This window comes from Tamandua tetradactyla, chromosome 7 (genome assembly GCF_023851605.1).
Source record: "Tamandua tetradactyla isolate mTamTet1 chromosome 7, mTamTet1.pri, whole genome shotgun sequence".
In the NCBI taxonomy this organism is placed as follows: domain Eukaryota; kingdom Metazoa; phylum Chordata; class Mammalia; order Pilosa; family Myrmecophagidae; genus Tamandua; species Tamandua tetradactyla.
Genome location: NC_135333.1, coordinates 37,264,631 through 37,283,855, shown reverse-complemented (window position 1 = coordinate 37,283,855; position 19,225 = coordinate 37,264,631). Strand labels below are relative to the sequence as shown.

General features: G+C 48.2%; 1 protein-coding gene across 11 annotated transcripts in view; it reads left to right on the top strand.

Annotated features, from left to right (window-relative positions):
• The window catches only part of EFCAB6 (EF-hand calcium binding domain 6), a 357,426-nt gene extending 346,951 nt beyond the window's left edge, over nucleotides 1-10,475 (top strand). For all 11 annotated transcript variants that reach the window (XM_077169111.1, XM_077169107.1, XM_077169109.1 and 8 more), the window contains 4 exons: nucleotides 1,043-1,211; nucleotides 3,741-3,925; nucleotides 7,491-7,640; nucleotides 10,120-10,475. In XM_077169111.1, the coding sequence (XP_077025226.1) occupies nucleotides 1,043-1,211; nucleotides 3,741-3,925; nucleotides 7,491-7,640; nucleotides 10,120-10,242 (627 nt within the window). In that variant the 3' untranslated portion in view covers nucleotides 10,243-10,475. The remainder of the gene's footprint in view (nucleotides 1-1,042; nucleotides 1,212-3,740; nucleotides 3,926-7,490; nucleotides 7,641-10,119) is intronic.
• The last annotated feature ends 8,750 nt before the right edge of the window (nucleotides 10,476-19,225 follow it).

Below are 19,225 nucleotides of genomic sequence, written 5' to 3'. Positions count from 1 at the left end.
TGCTACAGCAGCCGAGGAAACCAGTGCAGGCCTGGGGGCCCCTGGTGAGGACGCTGGCTTTCTCTCCAAGTGGGAAGGGGCCTGTGCAAGGGTTAAGGCCCAGGAGCCACGTGATCTAACTACCTTTTAAAAAGCCTACAAAGAGACTGTGGGGCGGAGTGGAGTGATGTGGATCAGACAGACAGAAGCAGGAGATGGTAGGGTCGTTCCAGCCGCTGTGCAGGTGAGAGGCCAGCAGCCTGGGTCCTGGCAGAGGAAAGTGGCCTGATTCTGGATAAAGGTCAAGGCAGAGGTGTGAGGGTTCCCTGAGGGGTTCTAGGCAGGATAGAGAGGGAGGGAGAGTGCTCAGGGTATCCACGCCTGCAGCCTGAGCAACGAGAAGAAAGGAGGAATCGTCCCTGTGATGGCAAAGGCTCACGTGGTGCAGAATCTGGGAGAAAGACTGATGATCCAACTAAGTTTGTTTCGATACAAGAGAACCACATGTTGAGGAGGCGGGTGCAGATGTAAGTTTGTCCTTCAGGAGAAAAGTCTGAGCTTGATCAAATTAGCTCTGCTGTTTTTAAAGGGGAAATGCAATAAAACAAAGAGCAGCCGTGCCTCATACTTGGTCCACATGGTTTCAAAATATCTGATACTGTGTGAGTGGTCTCAGGATTGGATGGATGCCCCCTGCAAAGCCAAGTCAATTTCCTTTCTTTAATATGATTCTTTCTCTGGTGAAAATGCCATCATCCTTGCATGCCCCATACTCGCCAGTAATATACTGAAGTAGCATTTCTATATGTTTGAGCCTTAGCTATAAATTTACTACCAAAACTATTGGAGCTGTTAAGATTTGGCACAGATATAACCCACTGATGAAAATAAAAATTAAATTGTAAAACTACCATCCATGTTTTATCTTTCATTTTATTTCTGAGATAAATAATGCCACCTGTAAAATTCCAAACCTCAAAACCTGAGCCATATCTGTAATTTGGTATTATTACTTCTATTTTCAATGTCAATTAAAACACAATTTTCTTTCCTTGCTTCCTAGACTCCAGCTAGTACAGCCCCGTGGCCAAGTACTCCACCCCTGCAAAACTGTGAACCCATAGAGAACAAGCTCAGAAAGAAAATTCAGGGTTGTTGGCGAGAACTCCTGAAGGAATGCAAAGAGAAGGATGTGAACAAACAAGGGGAAATCACCACCTTTGAGTTCCTGGGTTTGTTTTGGTTATGTTCTGTTGATAATACATTATCACCTCCTATTGGCAAGAGGCAGCCCTCTCTGGGCAGAAGTCCATACCCCATGGGGAGGGAAGGGAAGAATGTGGTGGAAAGCCAGAGGGAACTTCTGGGTCAAGAAGGCAGGCCAGTCGCTTCATGAAGCACCACACACCAAAGGACAGGAATTCCTGACGTTCCACCTCCCTGCCACTGAACAGTTTTGCAGGGTCTCCATAAAGTTAGCTCTCCAGTGGATTTCAGCTGTAGAATCAGCCCATGGAGAAGTCAGTGACTTGGCTGTGATCTCATGACTGGATAAACGCTAATGAGCTTTTGCCAGCTGATGGCATTAGGTGGTGGGCGGTCGTGGGGAAGGTGGAGGAAGATGGGGGAGACAATGGAACACACAGGCCACCCTTCGTACAAGCCCATGGGCTCTGTTCACGTCAATACCTGCTCTTCCTCCTCATTTGATCTCTCACCAGGCAATACTTTGATAAATTTTATATTTTAAATCAGTTGGGTTTTAACTTGCACTAACTGCTGCATATTATTTATGCAATATTTTGCATTGCAAGAAATTAAACCTAGCCATGTCTCTTCTTGCCTAACCATCCCCCCCTTAGCTCCCCACTTTCTTGACTAATACACAGACCCCTTTTAAAAGAAAGCAATTTAAGGACCTCCAATACTGATAAAAAATTATTTCATGATAACCATGGCTCTGAGAAAGTGTCCTGTCTTTAAGTCTCCTCCACCTCCATTGTCCAGGGAGGGATGGAATGGTGGCTGCTTTCAGAACCAAGTTCCCAGACATCCAAAGTAGCTCATCAAAAGTAGTCATCGGCCGACCACCCCTCCGTGATTTTGGGAACTAGGCTTTGTGTTCTTCTCTGGCACCAGTAATGCTGCACCAGGGCCGGACCCCACTGCCGCCAGTTTCAGGAATCGGGGATGGGCACCAGGAGCCAGCCTGCGGAGAGAGCACCTCGCCGGTGTTTACCCCGCTCTACCTCTTCCTCCCGCTCTTCCCTAAATGCTGCACAGCGTTCCACTGGACTCTGGCATTTTCAAAGAACTGATTCAGATAGTTCCTGCATGTTTAATAGTTGCTCTGGTAGAAGGGCTCATTCCTGGAGCTTCCTACTCCACCATCTTCCCAAAGTCTTCTAGATTAATCTGTTGATTTTGTACATGATCCTCCAAAACTTTATTTATTTTCATTATCGTTATTGTTATTATTTTTTTAAACCATGAATCATTTAGGCTTCCATTCCATTATCCTTATAGGCTTGTCAGACTCAAGTAGTGTATCTGAAGTTCAGTACTGCAAAAAAACAAAACATTGTTGACTGAATTTTTAAAGTCATTATGTGGTTTCTCTTCACTGCTGTTGGCCTTCTGCAAGTTGGGACAGTTCCTTTAGGTCCCACATGCCTCCCCAGCCATGTCCTGTGTGGCACCATCTTCTCCTACTGCTTTCCTCTCTGCGAAGGTGAAGAAACCTCTGTACGATACATACAACCCCCCCCCCCCCTTTGCTTGGTTTGAAGGTGTCATTGATTAAAAAGTCCACCTGCACTGACATTCCTTACTAACCCAACAATTAAAGTTGTATTCTGTTCCTCAACACTTGGTTGCTTTCAGTATGTCAAGTCAAAGTTTCAGTCTACTGAAACTTTTAAGAAACTAAAATCCCATTCTATATAAGTCCCTTTCAGTGATGAGTTATTCCCCAAAATAGTTTGTCTATGTAAGTGGTAAAAGAATTCAACATGAGTACAAAGTGTGGGATTAGTGTTGATATTTTGACGTTGCTATGCCATCCTAATGGCAGCCAGGCTGACTTGCCAACCCGTCCCGGGTTGACATCAACATGATCCTAATCAATAAGCCAGACTTAAACCCTGAAACTGCACAGCAGTTGTCTCATAAGTGTGACCCAAGTACCCCAGAATATGAGTCTTATATTTTTCAGATTGTCCTTGAAATGAAAATTCAAAATGGGTAAATTCACATAGTCTAACAGACTCCCGAGAATGTGACTCCAGAGCCCAATGGAAAAAGACTTTTTCAGAGGGCCAAGTCAGAATTCCTCAGGGAGGCTTCGTGCCCCCTGCTGCCCGGCCCCTGCCAGTCCAACACCTGAGCATGTGGACCCTGCCACTGTGCCCCTCCTATGCCAACCGTGCTCTGCTCTGATGGCCGAGCCTTTGCTCAGGGCTTTTGTCCCGAGGGAAGACACCCTCCCCTCCTCGCCCCCCACCTGCTCTGTAAGTCATGGCTCCTGCAGCACTGTTCCCTGTACAACTGGACGGTGCAGGCGAGGCAGGACATGGGGACCCTCCTTACATGGACCCTCTGTTTCCTTATCTGTTCTTCTGCCACCCTTGACTCTGTTCATCAAGGCCCGACCAGGACTTAAAGCAGAGAAAGCTCTTCAGCAGCTGTTGAATGAATGAATGAATGAATGAATGAACAAATGAACAGTTCACCACTGATTGAACTGACACTTTTGTTTTTAGCCCTCGTGGAGAAATTCAACCTGGACTTAAGCAAAGAGGAGTGCCAGCAGCTCACTGTAAAGTACGACTTGAAGAACAATGGTAAATTTGCTTACTGTGACTTCATTCAGAGCTGTGTCCTGCTGTTAACAGCAAAGGAAACCTCACTGATGCAGAGAATGAAAATTCAGAATATACACAAAATGGTAAGTGAATCATTCTCAGAAAGCACAAGGATCTGGGGTTAAAAGTGTCACCTTCATTTCTCTCATACGTTGCAAATGTGGATTCTCTCTCTTCATCCAAAAGGTGGTAGGTTCGGAGACTCCAAGCCAAGGGCCTGCCGGCCAGGGCCCTGCCTGGCTCTGCCACTAGGGGTTCCCTGGGTCTTGCTCGGCTCCTCTGTCTCATGTCCCCATACTCACTGCCAGGTCCCCATACACTCCTGCTCAGATCTCTATATGCATTTGGTATTTGTCAAGTAGCACTCCATCATCCTCCCATTTTCTTCATCACAGACAGGTTTTCTGGTGAGCATGAAACAAGCAGGGGCTATAGAATTGGGGCCAAAGTCTATAGAATTGGGGCCACTCGGTGTGTCATGAGCATGCATCTTGGTGGCAAAGGCTTGTGGGTAAAAACAAAGTCTACATCAGGCTTTTGAAAAATGGACAATGGCTCAGATATTTATTTTTCTTTGAAAATAATTCAAAGAAGGGTCTGTAGAGCCCAGGCTGGGACCTATGGATCCCTGGCTCTCAAACTCGTTCAGGTTGCAGACACCTGATTATCATGGGCTCTTAGCAGAGCACCCAGAAACATCCATGTGCTAAGTTAAGCAGTCACATGCAGCATCGGCCGCTCACACAATGAAAAAGGCAACACAGGGAGAATCCTAACAAAGTTAACATTTTTAACATAAACATAAATGTGTATGCGGTTATAGTAGTGAGGCTCAGGTGTCAATTTGGCCAGGTGAAGGTACCCTGTTCTGGTGCTGTGGACTTAATCAGCAGCATGTGAAACTCATCTATGGCCGATTACATCTGTGGTTCACTAAAGGGAGCGCCTTCCACAATGAGTGACAATTAATTTAATTAGCTGGAGGCTTAAAGGAGGGACGTCAGCGCTCAACAGCTCAGACCCAGACCTTTGGAGATGCAGAAAGGAATCACCCTGGGGAAAGCCATTTGAACCCAGAAGGCTGTAGGGAAGGCCAGCAGACCTCAGCGTGTGCCTTCCCACGTGACAGACAAAGCCAGAGGAAAGCCAGCTGCCCTTCCTCCAAAGAACTGTAAATTTGTAACTAAATAAATCCCCTTTATAAAAGCCAGTCCATTCCTGTTGCATTGCATTTCAACAACCTTAGAAAACTAAAACAGCAGTCATTTCATCAACCATTTGATAGCCATGGTTGAGTCCGGACCCTTTCCCTAAAGGTGGGGGGGTAGGTGGTAGTTTCTTGCTGAAACTGCACCCACAATGCATTGTCTACAAGTTTCTTCTTCTGTTTCTTCTTTGAAGAAGACCCTTAAATAGCAACTCAAGTCCACTCCTCTCCACGATTTTTACCTTTTATTCTCTATTGCATGTATCTTTTTGAGTCTCACCCAAATCCAGTTCAAGAACAAGGCTTACACTGACTCACCTCTCTCAAGTCTTTCCAGAACATGACACAAAACAATGCTTTCTTTTCATCCTCATGTTCCCTGAGATCCACTGAACATTTAGAATGAAGTTACAGTGACGTCAATAACAAGTTCAACCAGCATTATCGATTTGGGGAACAAATGGAGCTGATTCCAGTCACCTGACAACTCAGCCAGATGGGCCAGCCCAGGGTGCAGCCTCCGTGCTCAGAGTTACTAAGGATGTAGGGGGAGTGGGCTAATTAGCAAACATCACTGAGAGTCCCCACAGAAAGTTTCTATGCAGCCAAATCCCTAATTTTGTGCAAAATCATGGGCCATTTATATAGTTTCTAGTTGTAGTCAAGCAGGAGCAAGTGTTAGAGGTTTAAGCCAAGTTGACGAAAAAAACCTTAAAATTAAGGCATTTTCCCCCTAGCTCGGTTTTCTGTAAATGGAGGAAAGGCTGTCCTCACCAGAGCTTCAAAGGGGCCAAGGAGCAGTTGGAGAACAAGGGAGAAGAGTGCATGGCCTACAAGTCCCTGCTGGCTCTGGCTTGCCTCCTCTCTCTGGCCCTCAGTTTCACCTTCTGTAAATGAGGGGAGGGTCTGCCGAGCCCCAACAGGGATGGCTCAGGCACCTCTGTTGGGACCATCCCTGTTGGAACAGCAGTGCCGATTCTCAGCAGCGTGGGCTGCCCGGGGAGCGTGGGCCTGAGACCATTTATCGGAGATGACAGGTGGGAGATGAGGCTCTACAGACCTGGCCAGAGCACCCCTGTGTGTAGCCGTGCCTCGTCCACAGCTCTAGTCTCGGTCGCCCAAAGGGGACCGGAGCCACCACATGCTGGTCCAGGATGGCTCTGCCTCCTTCACCCTCCCGCACCCTTACCAGACGCAGTGGGAGAGTGTGCCTGTCAGTGAGTCTTCTCCCACAGAGTGCCTCCACTTTTCCAGCAGAGAGTGGGCCCCTGCCATCTCCCTGTCACAGTCCTCGTCCCCTCACGCAGACAGACATTCAGTGGCTGCCAAGACCTCCAAGGCACAAGTGGGAAGCTAGGAAAAAGGCCTACCTACAGGGGAGCTAAAGGGGCAAGCTCCTAATTACTCGGGAGATGTCTGCAGCCTTCACAACAGAAAGACTTCCCTGTGAGGAACAGAGTTTGGGCGCTGCCTGTCGCTGTAGTGCTCAGAGTGGGGATTTCTGGACACATCTGCCATTCAGTGCTATGACTGGAGCCCGTCTGTCCTCCAGACTTGGGCGAGGGAAGAGCCTGGGAGTGTGGAATTGATTGTCTCCTGAGCATGCACATTAGCTGGTCGGATAAATAGGCAGCTACCAAAGCTATGGGGTATCTTGTGAGCTTCCACCATCGGTGCTAAATGATGTAAAAATGGAAAGCAATTTAATTCTGTGCTAATTTGTTTTACAGAGTGCCATGTTAAAATTACACTTTCCCAAAATGCGTTACACATTATTGCCTACAGTTCACCTCTGTGATATTCAGACATGTATTGGGGCTAAATCATGCTAAAATATCTTGTTTTCAATCTAATAGCACCTAAATGAAATAATCACAGTGTAGTGTATTGTCTAATTACCAGATATAATTACAACCTTGCGATTTTTTTTAAGCGCTCATTATAATAACCTACTAGAAGACCCAAACTGAAATCTCTATTTTTCTTCAAACTTTTTTGAAATTGTGGGGTGTCTGCCGGGTCCCCTGCGGGTGTGCCCTGAGAGGCAGTATGGCCATCTTAGATTACAATCAAACAGAGCCCTGGTGGATGCTGGTCCTGCCGCTTCACCTCCTGGGCCTCCATTTCCCAATCCATCAAATGGGAGCAGAGAGCCCTCCTTCCTGCTGGGTTGTGAGCCCATTTGGGGATAGTGGTGGTCAATGAGATGGTGCTTTCAACAGCCCATGCATGTGCGGACTTAACAAGGCTGGTGGGGAGGACATTGGATGTGAGTTCACCTGAGAGCCGGTGCGGGCCAGGGTGGGAGAAAGGAAGCCACGGGCCACAGTAGACCGGCGTGGGGGAGAGGGGCAGGGGGCTCTCCACTCGGCACAGAGATGCTGCCGCCCACCCCATCCCTCCCACTCAAAAGCTTTCTCACCTCTTCTTGTTTGTTTCAGAAAGAAGTTGGTGTGGAGACTTCCTCCTTTTACTCTGCTTTACTGCGTATTCAACCTAAAATCGTGCACTGCTGGAGACCGATGCGGCGCACTTTCAAAACCTACGACGAGGGCGGAACTGGGTTTTTAAACGTGGCCGATTTCCGGAAGGTGAGCGCGCCTCGGGTGCATCTGTCACCTCTGGACGGGGGCACAGTGTCCCCCGCTCCCACACCAGAGGCCCAGGTGTGGCCCTGCCTTCCTGACATCACTGCCTTGGGGCTACCCAAGTTACCGAGGCCCGAGCCCTCATGCCTGTAGACTACAGGCTGCCCTTCCCAGAGGTTTCTAGAATCAGGCGCTAAAGCTCCACACCTGCATGGCCAGCTGCAGAGCAGCTGGCATATGACCTGGGGACACCTGAGCACTGCTTCCCTCGAGGCTCAGCCCTGCTGCTTCTGGGAACCGCTCCCTCCGCGGAACCCGGGCCTGCGCCCACCCCCGACGCGGGCCCCAGTCCTGGCTTCTCCCAGGACCAGCGAGAGAGCCCCACCCCCCATCCCAGGGCAGCCAGCCTTCCCGCAGCCTGCGCGTTTCCCCCGTGCAACTCCCAACCAGACCGTGAGCCCTCGGGCCTTCTAGCACCCGGAGAAGGTGGAGAAGGTGTATCCGGTAAAGCCGCGCGGTCTGCGGGGAGCACCTCGCAGTACCTCCTCTCCTTGCCCCAGCTGCCCTCCAGGCGCAAGCTGCGCTCTACCTTTGCAGACCCTTCAGTGTTTCTTCCACAGTTGAGGAATGGCCACTTGGAAGTGAATTCAAATGTTCACTTAGAGAAAGACATCAAGTTCTTTGAATTGACAGATTCTGGTCCCCCACTGCCCTACTTCTCTCTCCATCCCTCACCTCCAGCCATTGAGAGTAAGAAAATGGAGATCTAGAATATTAGCTCTCATTTTATAGTGAGAAAGAGACAAATGAGGTTATGACCTCAAAATGAACTTACCAAAACTTTATTTTGTAAGTTTATCTGTGCTTCAGGCTAAAAACTTTAAAAAAAAAAAAGCTGTAGAAAATCTTTAAAATAAAGAGCCAGGAAGTTTAACAGCAGTTGGGTGAGGACACCCTGCTTGGACTCTCATCATATATTCCGAAGAGCAGTTTTGGGGCACAGACAGCCTCAAGGGGCTGCGCAGAGACCCACTCCCACGGCACACGGTGGCTGTCCCCAGTTGGCACCAGGCCTAGCTGAGTTGCCTGCCTCTCCGTGGACCCCCACAGCCTGGCAGACCCAGCCATGGCTTTCATGGTTCTGTCCTTTGGCTTTTGAGTCTTGTAAAAATCTTAGCCAGAGATTTCCCCTTAGCCTCTGTGCAAAGAAGGAAAAGAAGTAGTGAGGCTCCTCTTGGGGCATCTCACCAAGAGTTTGGGTGGTGGCAGCAGGGAGCAAGCATTAGGAGTGGAGGACAGTGTCCCCAGCAGAGCTTGAGTCAGGGCACAAATCTGTGTAACTGGAGGCTCCTTCTCCATCACCCAGCCTCCATTTCCCTCTCTGCCCTCAGACCATCCAGCTGACAGCCAGCCCAGCTGCCCTCAGCCTCAGGGCCCTCGGCCCAGCCCTATCGCTGGCTCTGGAGGGAGCCTCTGGGCCTTCTAGCCCTACTTTCTGGTCTCCTCTTAGAAATAAATAACAAATATAGTTTGGAAATTTATACCTAAATCTTTTACTTAGCAGAGTATCTAATAGGATTCATTTCAGTTGCATATAAAGATAAAAATTAAAATTAAAAAAAGGAAAGCAGCTTAAACAAAACGGAAGTTTATTTCTGTCTCATATAAAAAGTTCAGAGGTAGGAAGTCCAGAGCTGGTGGGTGACTGGACAGCCATCAGGACGTCTGTACTTTCGCTCTACCATTCTCAACACCTGGCTTCCTTCCTCCCGATCACCTCATGGCCCAGGATGGCTGCTGGAGCCCCAGCAGCATTTCCATATTCCAGGCAGCAGAGAGAAAATGAGAGAAGGGCATACCCCTTTTCTTTAAAGGAAGCTTTCCAGAAGTCCCGCATAACATTCACATATACATTTCACTGGTCAGAACATAGGCACTTGCCATAACTAACTGCAAGAGAAGCTGGGAAATGTCCCCTTTTAGCTGGACACACCACAGCCTGGAAGAAAATCAGAGGAAGTCAATATTGGGTGGTCAACTAGCAGCTTCTGCCACAGGCTGAATCACTGTCAAATCATAATCCCCTGCACCCCACACCTGCCCCTGCTGGTCCTTTCCCCCTTGCCTGGAGGGCCACACCCCAAAGGCTCCCTTCCTCCACCCCCAAGTTAAGGCTCCCTCCAGTCCTTTCCTCTCTTGACTGATGTTGACCAGCCTTCAGCTGCCCTTCAGGAAGGCAGAGTTTACCAACTTGCTCTTCCAGGGTGGGGAAGGGGGAAACCAGCACCTTGCACTTGCCCTAGAACTGCTTTCTCTCCCCATTTCACACCTGCGGTGCAAATGGGGCTGCCCAAGGGCTACTGCCTGGCCAAGCAAGAGATGCTGAGGGTAGAGTAGAAAAGGTGGCAGGAGGACGGCTCCAAGAGGTAGGATGTATGGGCCCAGGAGGCCCCGGGCATAGCTCCTTTCCTCTGTCTTCCAGGTGCTGAGGCAGTATAGCATCAACCTCTCCGAGGAGGAGTTCTTCCATATTCTCGAGTATTATGATAAGACGCTGTCTTCAAAAATATCCTACAACGACTTCCTCCGGGCATTCCTCCAATAGCCGCCAGCTGTGCCCAGCAAGGACAGACCTGGGGGCCATGGGCCTGTCCCCAAGACAAATAAAATCCTAATTTTCCAAAGTGTCTCCAGAAACAAAGCCCAAACCCAGGCCATGCCCTGCACCCCCTCCCAGCTGAGAGGGCGGCTGGGAACCGGCTGGTGCCTTCCCCTGCAGCCTGGCTTCACACACCCCTCACACATTAATCTGAGCAAATAAAAAAGTTTGCCTTTGCAGGAATGATTCTTGGGACTTTACAAGAACCACCGGTGATAAAACACTTAAAAACTCAGAATTATGGAGGTTTCATTCATGAGAACCTGCCAGCTGTCTCCTCCAACACAAAGCCCTCGGTGCCATCATCCACGTGGCATCTCCTTGATTTCCTTGTCCTTGTCCTAGGCCAGACGTGACACTTGTCCCTTCCTGCTGTGCTTGCCAACACGGCCACATCTCCTCTGCTGAGAGCACAGGCGCTGGCTGGCCTGGTGGCCATGGGATCTCTGCTGGGCACGCCCCCGCCCCCTTGTCCCGACAGGCCCTTCCGTGCTGAGGTGCAGCCCTCCTGAGGCCAGGCCACACCGGTCACTGATTGGAACTACCCACCAGCAACTGTCTCGAGAGGAACTTTCCTTGGGAATGGTGGACTTTGACAAGCCAACAGAGCAAGTTTTCCAGCCTTTGGGTTCCTTCCCACTTATGGTGAGGCCGCTGAAAGAGCAATGTGGGCGGGAGAGCCGTTCTCTGACTGCAGGGAGGAGCGGGAAGAAGCCCCACCCACCCTGGCCCGCCCCAGGCCGCCCCCAGCCCCCGGAGTGGCGGCTGCACCTCTAGCTCCGGCTCTGCCCCTGCCCACGCTGGCCTAAGCTGTCGAGCCAGGATCCCATCCCCACCCCCTCCCAGGGCACCTGTTAGGCCACAGCTCCAGGGGGCCTCATTCTCCCCGTGAGGCTGCCCCTGCCAGACGCGCGGGGAGAAGCTTCCAGCACCAGCTCACACCGCCCACTGCAGACCCTCGATTTCCCGGAAAATGAGCATCTCAGTTAAAGTTTTGGTTTTTTCCGTGTTACCTGATCCCCTCCTCACCTCAGAATGGACCCCCAGACTGAGATGGAGGTTGGCTCGCCACGGCCCAGCTTCAGGGTGAGGGGCCCCTCCGCAAAGGCCAGGCCCAGGGCCCCGGAGCGCCCGGCTCTTCCCTGGTCTAATCCCTGGAGTAGCACCCGCTCTCGCGAGCAGGGATTTGAGGTGGGGCTGCCTTCTCCGATTTTCATCTCATTTGCTTTTTCTGTGTAATCGACCTGAACTGGGAGGCCCAGACTCTACAGTTGTGGAAATTTGCTTTCAACCAAATCGTACGGGGCTGGGGAGTTTGCCGGCTGTGCTCGGAAGTAAACACCTCCGTGCGCATCGCAGACTGGGTTCTTTCATAGATGGCAGCCAGGCCGGCGCCCGCGCCTCCAGCCTCCAGGAGGGCAGGACAGCTTTCCCCTCCTTTACCCCGCAGCCTCCCTCTTGCTTTCCCTCCCCCAAATCAGGACATGGCCTGGGTCACTGGTCAAGGCAGGAATCACTGGCCTGATTTCAAGCCAGAAGTCAGTAAGCCTGGGTGAGGCCAGTGCGGCAGGGAAAGAAGAAGCCCAATCCCTCCCCATGGACCCTGAGGACCAGGAAGGGGCTGGGCCAGGAAGGGGCCGGCTCCCACTTCCCACCCACCAGTCGGGCGTCCCCACCTGCCGCGTCGGTGTCCAAGGCAAAACTGAAGGCTCTCTGGCCAGGCCAGGGCCAGGGTAGTCCTGCGGTTCCAGAGAAGCTTGGGCCAGGGGCAGACCCTGGGGAAGATGCCTGCAGCAGAGGGCAGGAGGTTCTCTGGGAAGCCCTGAGTTCAGGGAAGGGGGGACGGAGAGCCACGGCTCCCCCTGGCTGTGAGCAGGAGCCTAAATTGAGCTGCGGGATCCCGGGGTGCCACAGCTCCGCTTTCTGGCTGTGTGGCTGCGCAGGCCACGTACCCTCCCACTTCTCGGTGTCCTCACCTGCCAAAAGGGAGGGCCACATGGGCTCTGCCTTTGTTGGGAGATCTGGGCCCAGTGGGCAGCAGACGTTGTTGGGAGAGTCCTTGTCTCAATGGGGGAGACGAGGACTCAGGGGCCCGGGCAGAGAGGGTCAGGGTGTGTGCCCGGCAGGCCCGGCACTCCTGCACATCTTCGTCTAGGCATCACGGAGGTAGCCCCCATCAACACCCCCATTTTACAGATACAGAAACTGAGGCACTGAAAGTCATCATATCCAGAGTCCCACGAGGACTTGGCCTGGTCAGTGAGTGTCTGCCATGGCCAGCATCCAAAGCCAAAGGGCCCAGTCCTCTCTTGGAGTCTCTGGGGACTATGTGTCCAGTGGCCCTGAGTTCAGGTGGGCAGGCTCCCCGCAGCGGGCATCACCGAAGGCCGAGAGACCAGAGTGCCAAGAAGGATGGGAGACACGCCTCAGCACCCGCGATCTGACCTCCTGCCCCTGTCCACCTCTGCTCAGCACCCACATGCCTTTTCTGAGGCCCAGCCCCTAGGCCACCTGTTTGGGGAATCCTTGCATGGCCTCTGGGCAGAGGCAGTCCTCCCTGCTCAAGCACCCTGTAGTGGGCAGTTTCATCTCCCACCTCTCCCGCACAGGGTGGTTGGGCCCAGGGCAGGCACATCACTGGTCGGTTCATGGCTGAAACTGCAAGGTGTGCCCTCCCCCCAGCCTGGCACACAGTAGGTGCTCAGAAGGAAAGCAAGGAAGTGTAGGGAAAGTTGGGGAGCTGTTTTAGTGGTGGGGACTTCCTTGTGGCTCAGCCTGGGGGTGCTGGGACCCACGTGGCACCATGGGGTGGCAGCAGGGTCAGACATGCTTTCTCTCAGCTGCATCTCTGGCTCCTGCAAAACAGAGCAGCAAGTTTCAGATTTTTCTATGCATCTTCCACCAGCAGTACAGGCAGCACCCACAGATGTAACATCTCCAATGGAACTAAACTGCAATCTCTTGCCTATAAAAATGAATCAGATGACACTAGGCTTGTAGTGAGTTCTGGAAAGAAGGTTTGGCATCTTCCAACTGTCCTTCTAACCCCAGAAATTGACTGAATGTGCTCCCAAACTTGCAAAGTAACCTATTAAGATCCCCCTCCATGGTGGAGAGTTGAAATGCTAAGGACAAGGGGTGGGCTAGATGCACTCAGGCCTCATGGACCCCACTGCCCTCCACTGTGCTGGGACACCGGGAGGCCAGCTCAGTGGTGCCATGCTCCTATGCAAAGCCCTCCATGGTGCCCCGCTGCCCAGAGGACATCTCCATTAGGGTCTGGAGGCTGCTGAAGAAAGCACCACAAAACTGTGAACTTAAACAGCAGCAATCTATTGTCTCAATTCTGGAGAAGTTGGAAATCAAGGTGTCAGCAGGGCTGTGCTCCAGCTGAAAACTGGGAGAGAATCCTCTCTTGTCTTTTCCAGCTTCCGGTGTTTTTCCGGCAATTCTTGGTGTTGCTTGGCTTATAGATGCGTCACACCAGTCTCTGCTGCCTCCGTGTCAGCACATGGTTTTCTCCCCGCCTCCATCTCCTGATTTAGGGCCTCCCAAATGCAGTTTGGCTTCATCTTAACTAGTTCCACCTATAACCCTATTTCCAAATGAGGTCACATGACATACTTGGGTTAGGACTTCAACTCTTTGGAGGCTACAACTCAACCCATAAGAGTAGGTCAAAGACAGTCACAAGGAGAGCTGGTCACAGTTCTGGTAGAAAAATCTCTGAGACTGTGGGAGCCAAAAGAGCCTTAGCCCTCAGGTGGGAGCCTGGAACGAGATTTCAGGACAGGACTCCAGCAAGGGGTGGAGGGAGGGGTGGACCCCAGGGCTCTCAGAGTCAAAACCAGGAGGGCAAGAGGTCTGGGCCTTTGCCTGAAGGCAGAACCAAGCTCCCAGATCACCCCTTCCTCCTCCTCCCCCTCTTTCCAGGACCCCTGTGTCCAGGTCCCCCACCTTCACCTCTGGGTAGCCCTGCCTGACCCCATCCCAGGCTCGGTTGGACATCCCATCTGGATCCCATTGTGTGGGAGGTCAGAGTCCCTTTCTTCATTCAATGGACGTTCACTTCATATTAGCTCAGTTGTGACACTGACCCCATTCATCTCTCTTCCCCATTTGTGTGTGGGCAGTTATTGTCTCTGAAATACAAAGTCTATGCCCCTCTTCCTTGAATCTGCATTCAGCCATACAACAACTCTTGGCCAATGAGATGTCATAAGCACGATGCAAGCAGAGGCTGGAGCAGCACTTGGTTTTACAGGTTTACAGCTTGGAGATGTGGAGAGCCAGAGAGTGTCATTCCCACCTTTACAACAAAGGAAAATGCTGGACAAACTACACATTAATGATGTTTCTTAAACCCATTAAGCAGAGAACGGAAGTCACAAACAACTCACTCAAAGTCTGGGTACCTGCAGGGAGAGACAGGACCCAAGCACACGCTCACGTGGGGCAGACACCAAACAACACTAGGCCAGGCTAGACATTTTAACCATTTATTGCTAAAGGCCAAATGTGGGCTAGACTGAGAATGGGAACGCTCTGGGGACTGCCGGCACAGGGGTACCAGCACCCTATTGCAGGCATTTCCTCCCGGAACCCCCACCATCCCCCAAGAGCTCACAGAGGAGATGAGGGGAATCTAGAGGAATCTGCCCCCACCTCTCCACCATGGTGCTGGCTGCAAGAGAAGAGCAGCCCCTGGTGAAACTCTGCCAGAACCATCTCCCCTACCTCTCCTAAGGAGCAGAAACCTTCATACACAGGGGAAGGACAACAAAACCGCAGCCCAAGTGGGCTGGGAGGAGGGGAGTGGGGAGGCCCAGCCCTGCATCTGGAAGGACAGGAGCACTTGTGGAGGCCACGGCCCAGCCCCAGACTCCAAACGCCTGGCAGTGGGGAGGTTTCATCAGAACATCAGAGAATCCCCAACCCCCACGACCACGCTGACAACCATCAAATAAAAATAACAGTGGAAAACAGCTGGGAGAGCGACAAGCGGTGGATTCTTTCCAGGGAGCCTCGGGAAAGGAAGACCCAAAGCCAAGGGGGGAGCAAATTTCAAACCAGTCCAATTCCTGACAAAATCAATTGCTGACCCAGCCCTACAGTCCCAGCTGAAAGCAAGGCTCACTCTTTCCTAAGCATAAAGGACATTTACCCCAGTGTCTACAACCGTATGCAACAGAGGTTAGCAATCTAAAGCCCACGGAGCAAACAGGGTCTATTTTTGTACAGCAAATGCCCTAGCAATGGTCTTTACAATTTTAAAAGGAAGAAGAAGATGGAGAAAGAGGAAGAGAAGGAGGAGGAAGAGAACAACAAAAAGAAGTAACAACAGATACTGTATTTGGCCCACAATGCCTAAGGTTTTTATTTGTTTGTTTGTTTGCATGGGCAGGCACCGGGAAATGAATGCCTAGGTTTTTAATTTCTGACCTTTTACAGAAAAAGTTTGTAGATCGCTGTTATCCAAATGTCCAGCTTTCAACAAAACTTATGAGGCATACCAAAAGGCCATAGAAAAACAGCCTGAAGGTACAAAGTGATCATCAGATTCAGAATCAGATATTACACAGATTTGGGAACTATCAGAAAATAAATTTTAAATATAACTGATTAATATATCAAAGTTCTAATGGAAAAGGAAGACATCATGCAAGACCAGATAGGAAATTTCAGGAGAAAGATGGAAACTATGAGAATTAAATGGAAATGCTAGAAATGCAAAACACAGCAATCAAGATGAAGATTATCTGTGATGGACTCATCAGTAGACTCAACACAGTCAAGGAAAGAATGAGTGAGTTTGGAGATAGGTCAATCGATTGTGCTCAAATTGAAATGCAAAGAGAAAAAAAGTGGGGGGAAAGAACAGAATATCTGAGCAATGTGAGAGCATTTAAAACAGTCTAACATAATGGGTGGAAAGCCGGAAGAAGAAAGAGAGCCTGAGACAGAGGAAATCATTGAATTAGCAATAGCTGAGAAGCCTTCGAAATTAGTGATAGAAACGAAGCCACAAAGGTGAGAAGCTCAGAGAATCAGCACAATTAACATGTGCCACACACATACACACACTGCATAAAGCAGTAATTATAAATCTGTGCTGTTGAGTGCACAACATATAAAAGTGCAATTTGCATGAAAATAACAGCACAAAATAGGGGGAACGGAGAGAACATCGCCAAGCACCCTGGGTAGTGATGCAAGTGAAGGAACCCCAAAGCGTACCCCCACCAAGTTATTCTTGAGGCGCTCTGGAGGGCAGCCCAGCACCTACGCAACACCGGACACCGGGAGGCAGATTTTCCTCGAAAGGTGTATGGTGGAATTCAGTGAGGAACTCTCTAGAATCCAGCATTCAAAGAGAAGTACTATATTCTCCATGCCACGCTTCCCATTAAAATGCCACTTGTAATTATTGCCTTCTTTTCCTAACATTTAATTTTTTTCTTTAACTATTGCTAACAGACAGTATAAATTACACACACACACAAAGAGGGGGAATGAAGTCACGGGAGCAAAGTTTTCATATACTATGGAAATTAATTTGGTATTACTCTGGATATTTTCTCATGTACAATTTTAATTCCCTTGTTTGGTTTACATATATATTTTAGCTTTTATCTTAGGGGTTACTCTGGAAATTGCTATTAACAGTTTTACTTAAGACAGTCCAGTGTGCTGAGACAAAGTCTTAGACAGCATGACACCGTCATGGGAGTGAGAGCCACCACCTTTGCTATAGCGTCTTAATTAGAAGTTATTAAGATCACATGACCTGCCCCCTCCTGGAGGAAAGGATTATACAAAAGCGTGAACGTTCTCATGCAGGGAATCGTTGGCAATCACCTTAGGTTCTGTCCACCACCGAAACAGACAAATCCACAATTTTAGTTGAAGACTTCAACACTTCTCCGATAATCGATAAGACAAGTAGACAGAGCATCCATAAGATATAGATGATTTGAACTATACTATCAACTAACTTGACCTAATAAAAAATTATGGAACCTACCTCCCAACAACAGCTGAATACACATTTTCTCAAGTGCACATGGGCCATTCACCAAGACAGACCATATTCTGAGCCATGAAATGAACATTAATAGAAATAATACAAAGTATGTTCACAGACCATAATGGAATTAATCTATAAATCAATAATAGAACAATATCTGGAAAATCCCCAAATATTTAGTACCTAAGCACACTTCTAAGTAACCCATAGATAAAGTAAGAAATCTCAGAGACAACTTAAAAATATTTTGTTTCTCAACTAAAAGGGGGAAGAGTGAAATGAGACAAAATAAAGTGTCAATGGCTGAGAGATTCCAAACAGAGTCAAGAGGTTATCCTGGAGGTTATTCTTACGCATTAAGTAGATATCACCTTGTTATTCAAGATGTAATGGAGAGGCTGGAGGAACTGCCTGAAAATGTAGAGCTGTATTCCAGTAGCCATGTTTCTTGATAATGATTGTATAATGATATAGCTTTTGCAATGTGACTGTGATTGTGAAAACCTTGTGTCTGATGCTCCTTTTATCTACCTTATCAACAGATGAGTAAAACATATGGAATAAAAATAAATAATAGGGAGAACAAATGTTAAAACAAATTTAGAGTGAAATGCTGGTGATCGGTGAGGGGGAGGGGTGGGCGTATGGTATGCATGATTTTTTTTTCTGTTTTCTTTTTATTTCTTTGTCTGAATAGATGCAAATGTTCCACGAAATGATCATGATGATGAATATGCAACTATGTGATGATATTATGAATTACTGATTATATATGTAGAAAGGAATGATCAAAAGTTATGAATGTTTGTGTTTGTTTGGTGTTTTTTGGTATTTAAAAATTTTTTTTAATTAATAAAGATAAAAATATATATATTTTAAGCTAAATTAAAATGAAAATGCAGCATATTGTAATGTGTGGGCTGCAGCTTAAGCATTGCCTAGAGCAAACTTTATAGCATGAAATGTTTATATTAGAAAAGAAGAAAGCTATAAAATTTATATGCTAAGCTTCTACCCTAAGAAATTAGAGTACAAAAAAGTAAATTAAACTCAAGGCAAACAGAAGGAAAGACATACACATCACAGCATAAATCAATAAAATCATAAATAGAAAAAAAAACTCAGAAAGTAGTTTTTACAAAAAGAGATAGATAAAACTAATAACTGTCTAGACTGAGAAAAATGAGAGATAAGACACAGATTTCCAGCATCAGGGATGAAGAAAGGGGCATCACTACTGAGCCACAGACATATAAAGGATGATAAGGGTTTCTATGGACAACTCTATGCATATAATTTGACAGGTTTGATGAAATGGACAAATTCCTTGAAAGACACAATCTACCAAAGCTTACTCAAGAACAAATAGATAACATGAACAATCCTATATCTATTAAAGAAGTCAAAATTATAGTAAAAATCTGTCCAAAATAGAAAACTCCACACCCATTGTGGCTTCAATCTATGAAACAATTTTAAGAAGAATTCATAACAATTCTATACAATCTCTTCCAGAAAATAGAAGGGAGAATATTTGCAAAATTATACTTTGAAATCAATATTACCTGACAAAGCAATGCAAAAAAAAACAAAAAAACAAAGCCAATGTAAGAAAAAAAAGCTACAGGTCAATATCCCTCATGAATATAGAACCAAACCACCCTCAAGAAATATTAGCAAATAGAATACAGCAATTTATGAAAATAATAATACTTCACAACCAAGTGAGGTTCATTCCAGGAATGCAATATTGGTCCAACATTCAAAAATCAATTAATGTAATTGATCATATTAAAAGACTCAATAAGAGTAAAATATATGATCATCTCAATAGATGCAGCAAAAGCATTTGACAGAATTCAGCATTCATTCATAATAAAAACTCTTAGCAAATTAGGACTC